At 46.9% G+C, this 6180-nt stretch overlaps 2 protein-coding genes across 2 annotated transcripts; both read right to left on the reverse strand.

Moving 5' to 3' along the window:
• Window positions 1-3841: 3841 nt before the first annotated feature.
• On the reverse strand, window positions 3842-5276 carry LOC121864741 (Y' element ATP-dependent helicase YJL225C-like). The gene is made up of 2 exons (XM_042363897.1): window positions 4936-5276; window positions 3842-4433 (listed from the first exon to the last, which is right to left on the reverse strand). The coding sequence occupies exons 1-2, from the start codon at window positions 5274-5276 to the stop codon at window positions 3842-3844; spliced, it is 933 nt and encodes a 310-aa protein (XP_042219831.1).
• A 76-nt stretch (window positions 5277-5352) lies between these two features.
• Window positions 5353-5946, reverse strand: LOC121864742 (pectinesterase inhibitor 10-like). Its single transcript, XM_042363898.1, has one exon. The coding sequence runs from the start codon at window positions 5944-5946 to the stop codon at window positions 5353-5355; it is 594 nt and encodes a 197-aa protein (XP_042219832.1).
• Window positions 5947-6180: the final 234 nt, after the last annotated feature.

A 6180-nucleotide genomic window follows, 5' to 3' on the forward strand; every position in this document is an offset into this window, starting at 1 on the left:
CAATACACACAGAACACGTGTTACAGCTGCACAATACACAGAACACGTGTTACAGCTGCACAATACTCACAGAACACGTGTTACAGCTGCACAATACTCACAGAACACGTGTTACAGCTGCACAATACTACAGAACACGTGCGTAGCTGCACAAACACACAGAACACGTGTTACAGCTGCACAATAATACAGAACACGTGTTGCAGCTGCACAATACACACAGAACACGTGTTACAGCTGCACAATACACAGAACACGTGTTACAGCTGCACAATACTCACAGAACACGTGTTACAGCGCTGCACAATACTCACAGAACACGTGTTACAGCTGCACACACACAGAACACGTGTTACAGCTGCACAATACACACAGAACACGTGTTACAGCTGCACAATACACACAGAACACGTGTTACAGCTGCACAATACACACAGAACACGTGTTACAGCTGCGCAATACACACAGAACACGTGTTACAGCTGCACATCACACAGAACACGTGTTACAGCTGCACAATACTCACAGAACACGTGTTACAGCTGCTAATACACAGAACACGTGTTAAGCTGCAATAATACACACAGAACACGTGTTACAGCTGCACAATACTCACAGAACACGTGTTACAGCTGCATAATACTCACAGAACACGTGTTACAGCTGCACAATACAGACAAACACGTGTTGCAGCTGCACAAAACAGCTGTAATATAAAAGTTAACATCTCATATAAGAAGAAAATAAACACAGAGTAAATTCAAGCTTATTACTCCTGTAGATTAGACACGACAGCTTATTTCACCTGAAGATTATATTTTCCAGCTTATTTCACTTGAAGATTAGACACGCCAGCTTATTTCATCTTATATTTTGCTTATTTCACCTTATATTTTCAAGCTGATTTCACCATATATTTTCCAGCTTAATACACCTGTAGATTAGACACGCCAGCTTATTTCACCTTATATTTTCCAGCTTATTTCACCTTATATTTTCCAGCTTAATACATTTGTAGATTAGACACGCCAGCTTATTTCACCTTTATATTTTCCAGCTTATTTCACCTTATATTTCAGCTTAATACACCTGTAGATTAGACACGCCAGCTTATTTCTTATATTTTCAGCTTATTTCACCTGTAGATTAGACACACAGCTTATTTCACCTTATATTTTCAAGCATTTTCCTTATATTTTCCAGCTTAATACACCTGTAGATTAGACACGCCAGCTTATTTCACCTTATATTTTTTCCAGCAATACACCTGTAGATTAGACACATAGCTTATTTCTATATATTTTCAAGCAATACACCTGTAGATTAGACACGCCAGCTTATTTCACCTTATATTTTCAGCTTAATCACCTGTAGATTAGACACGCCAGCTTATTTCCCTTATATTTTCAGCTTAATACACCTGTAGATTAGACACGCCAGCTTATTTCACATATTTTCAAGCTTATTTCATATATTTTCCAGCTTAATACACCTGTAGATTAGACACGCCAGCTTATTTCACCTTATATTTCAGCTTATTTCATATATTTTCCATTAATACACCTGTGATTGATTACATAAACTTATTTCACCTTATATTTTTCAAGCTTATTTCTTTATATATTTTCAAGCTTATCTACCTTATATTTTCCAGCAATACACCTGTAGATTAGACACGCCAACTTATTTCACCTTATATTTTCAAGCTTATTTCACCTTATATTTTCCAACCTTTCACCTTATATTTTCCAGCTTAATACACCTGTAGATTAGACACGCCAGCTTATTTCACCTTATATTTTCAAGCTTATTTCTTATATTTTCAAGCTTATTTCACCTTATATTTTCCAGCTTAATACATAATGAGATTAGACACGCCAGCTTATTTCACCTTATATTTTCCAGCAATACACCTGTAGATTAGACACACAGCTACCTTATATTTTCCAGCTTAATACACCTGTAGATTAGACACGCCAGCTTATTTCACTTATATTTTCCAACAATACACCTGTAGATTAGACCGCCAGCTTATTTCACCTTATATTTCAAGCTTAATACACCTGTAGATTAGACACAAGCTTATTTCACATATATTTTCAACTTAATACACCTGTAAATTAGACACGTACAGCTTTTACCTTATATTTTCAAAACTATTTTATAGATTAGACACGCCAGCTTATTTCACCTTATATTTTCCAGCAATACACCTGTAGATTAGACACGCCAACTTATTTCATTATATTTTCCAGCTTAATACACCTGTAGATTAGACACGCCAGCTTATTTCTTATATTTTCAAGCTTATACACTGTAGATTAGACGCCAGCTTATTTCACCTTATATTTTCAAGCTTAATACACCTGTAGATTAGACACGCCAGCTTACACCTTATATTTTCAAGCAATACACCTGAGAATTAAGACACCCTAACTGGGTGTCTAATCTTCAGGTGATCAAAAAGTAACCAGCTGATGATCTGTGACGTCATAGGCGCCTCTTATATTGTCGTGAGATATCTTCTGTGACGTCATAGGCGCTCTTTGTCGTGAGATATCTTCAGTGACGTCATGGGCTCTTATTATTTGTCGTGAGATATCTTCTGTGACGTCATGGGCGCCTCTTATATTGTCGTGAGATATCTTCTGTGACGTCATGGGCGCCTCTTATATTGTCGTGAGTTATCTTCTGTGACGTCATGGGCTCCTCTTATATTGTCGTGAGATATCTTCTGTGACGTCATGGGCGCCTCTTATATTGTCGTGATATATCTTCTGTGTGACGTCATGGGCGCCTCTTTGTCGTGAGATATCTTCTGTGACGTCATGGGCGCCTCTTATATTGTCGTGATATATCTTCTGTGACGTCATGGGCGCCTCTTTGTCGTGAGATATCTTCTGTGACGTCATAGGCGCCTCTTATATCGCGAGATATCTTCTGTGACGTCATGGGCTCTTATTATTTGTCGTGAGATATCTTCTGTGACGTCATGGGCTCTTATTATTTGTCGTAGAGATCTTTGTTTACGATGGGGAGAAAAGAGTCACTGGAGGAGAAATTCTAGTCCCTCTGGTGGTATAAATATTTCCGCGTGCGTTTGGCCGGGCTAGAGATCAGCATGACGTGAAGTAACATTATTCGCTAAACTTTTAACCGAACATCTTTTAAAAAGCTCATGAAAAGTATCAAAGCTATTACTCTGTTGTCGATCTTGATTTAACGATTTAAGGCTCGTTCCTCTCGTCTGCCGTCTTGTAAACATTGCTACCTTGTTGATGTTGAAATTCCTTAACAACATCAAAGTTCTTGAGTCTACGAACTAGGACAATTTTCTATCATAGTGTTATCAATAAATCTCTTTCCTTATGAGTTTGTGGAGTTATTTAAGGGTGTCTTGTGAGTTTGTGAGTTAGATAAGGCGTGTGGTGTTTGGGGGCTCATGGTTGGTTTCTCATCAGTTACAGGGGTTCGATCTGACCTCTGTATAGGTCATCGTTGAGGTCGGCAGTGGGAGGGCGAGGAGGGTCGGCAGTAGAGGGTGAGGAGGTCGGCAGTGGGAGGAGGGGGCGGAGGGTCGGCAGTGGGGGGAGGGCGGGGAGGGTCGGCAGTGGGGAGGAGGGCGAGAGGGTCAGCAGTAGAGGGAGGAGGGGCGAGGAGGGGTCGGCAGTGGGGGAGGAGGGGGGCGAGGAGGGTTCGGCAGTAGAGGAGGAGGGTCGAGGAGGTCGGCAGTAGGGAGGAGGGGGGCAGAGGGAGGGGCAAGGTCTCAGTTGGATCACTATACAGGGCGGACACGAGGATGAAGGGCCAAACCAAGAGTGCCAGGGGACTGCTCGACCTACTACCATGAGAGGGCTGAGGGCTGAGGGCTGTGCTTGATCTGGGCTGCCGTTGAATTAGCGTTGATGGTCTGACTGTCTGTTGAGCTGGCGTTGACTGTTTGACTGTCTGTTGAAGTGGCATTGACTGTGACTGTCTGTTGAGCTGGCGTTGATGCGTAACTGTCTGTTGAGCTGGCGTTGACTGCTTGACTGTCTGTTGAAGTGGCATTGACTGCTTGACTGTCTGTTGAGCTGGCGTTGACTGCTTGACTGTCTGTTGAGCTGGCGTTGACTGCTTGACTGTCTGTTGAGCTGGCGTTGACTGCTTGACTGTCTGTTGAGCTGGCGTTGACTGCGTAACTGTCTGTTGAGCTGGCGTTGACTATGACTGTCTGTTGAGCTGGCGTTGGCTGGCGACTGTCTGTTGAGATGTCGTTGACGGTCTGACTGTCTGTTGAGCTGGAGTTGATGGTCTGACTGTCTGTTGAGCTGGCGTTGACTGCTTGACTGTCTGTTGAGATGTCATTGACGGTCTGACTGTCTGTTGAGCTGGAGTTGACTGTCTGACTGTCTGTTTCTGTTGTACTGTTAAAGGCCTCTGTTGCAATCCATCTGTGTATCCGTTTGTTTTAATAATTTGTACTGTGGCGTTGATAGAGAGGCGTTCAGGAAAGAGACGTTGAGGAAGGGCAGGAGGCGTTGAGAGCCGTTGAGGAAGGGCAGAAGGCGTTGAAGGGCGTTGAGGAAGGGCAAAGGCGTTGAAGGGCGTTGAGGAAGGGACAGAGGCGTTGGAGGACGTTGAGGAAGGGCAGGAAGCGTTGAGGGCGTTGAGGGAGAGGCAGGAGGCGTTGAAAGGGCGTTGAGGAAGGGCAAGAGGGCGTTGAAGGGCGTTGAGGAAGGGCAAGAGGCGTTGGAGGACGTTGAGGAAGGGCAGGAAGCGTTGAAGGGCGTTGAGGGAGGGCAGGAGGGGCACCTCTCGGGGACAAGGAGGGTGGTCAGTGGTTATGACTGTCGTCAATTGGTTCAGTCAGAATGTTGCTGCTGCAGGAATCTTGACCTCCTTGTAACTAGTGCTTGAGGTCCTGCAGTCGGTGCTAGGGACCCTTGGTGCTACCTCTTGGGAGGGACTTTGAATGGGAGTCCTTCTTGGAAGACCCTGGCTGGGAGTCCTTCTTGGAGAAGACCTGGCCTGGACTCCTTCTTGGAGGAGGACCCTGGCCTGGACTCCTTCTTGGAGGAGGACCCTGGCCTGGACTTTCCTTCTTGGAGGAGGACCCTGGCTGGAGTCCTTCTTGGAGGAGGGACCCTGGCTGGGAGTCCTTCTTGGAGGAGGACCTGGCTGGGAGTCCTTCTGGAGGACGGGCTGGGGTCCTTCTTGGAGGACCCGGGCTGGGACTCCTTCTTGGAGGAGGACGGCTGGGATCCTTCTTGGGAGGACCCCTGGCTGGGACTCATCTTGGAGGAGGGACCCTAGCTGGGACTCCTTCTGGAGGACCTGGCTGGGACTTTGGAGGAGGGCGCTGGCTGGGACTCATTCTTGGAGGACCCTGGCTGGGACTCCTTCTTGGAGGAGGGACTGGCTGGGACTCCTTTGGAGGAGGACCTGGGTGGGACTCCTGGAGGAGACCTGGGTGGAGCTCCTTCTTGGAGGGACCTGGGTGGGACTCAGCTTACAGAGGAGGACCCTGGGTGGGACTCCTCCTTGGTGAACCTGGCGGGCTCGCTTGCTTGGGAGGACCTGGCTGGGACTCCTTCTTGGAGGAGGACCGTGGCTGGGGTCTTGTTGAGGAGGACTTGGCTGGACTCCTTCTTGGAGGAGGACTTCCTGGCTGGGACTCCTTCTTGGAGGAGACTCTGGATGGGACTCCATCTTGGAGGAGGACCCTGGGACTCCATCTTGGAGGGAGGACCCTGGCTGGGACTCCATCTTGGAGGGAGGACCCTGGCTGGGACTCAGTCTTGGAGAGGACCTGGCTGGGGACTCTTTGGAGAGGACTGTTTGGGAGTCCTTCTTGGAGAGGACCCTGGCTAGGAGTCCTCTGGAGGACCCTGGCTGGGGGTTGTGGAGGAGACCCTGGCTGGGACTCCGGTTCTTGGAGGAAGCCTCTGGTTTATGGTGGGTCATTGTAGGCCTTGTGTTCATTCTTTCACCTTGGACTTTGGTAGTGGCTTAGGGTGACCCTGTTGGATTTGATCCTTCTTCAAGGGACCTGGTTTGTGGTCCTGCTTTGAGGGGAGTTGGAGGATGATCTCTCTTCAAGGGGGACCATGGCAGTTAGTCTTGGTGAGTGGGACCTGGTCTATGGACTACTTTTCAAGGGGTGACCATGGAGTAGTCTTTCTTTAGAGGGACCCTGCC

The sequence above is a fragment of the Homarus americanus genome, unplaced genomic scaffold, assembly GCF_018991925.1.
Source record: "Homarus americanus isolate GMGI-L3 unplaced genomic scaffold, GMGI_Hamer_2.0 scaffold44937, whole genome shotgun sequence".
NCBI classification, from domain to species: Eukaryota; Metazoa; Arthropoda; class Malacostraca; order Decapoda; family Nephropidae; genus Homarus; species Homarus americanus.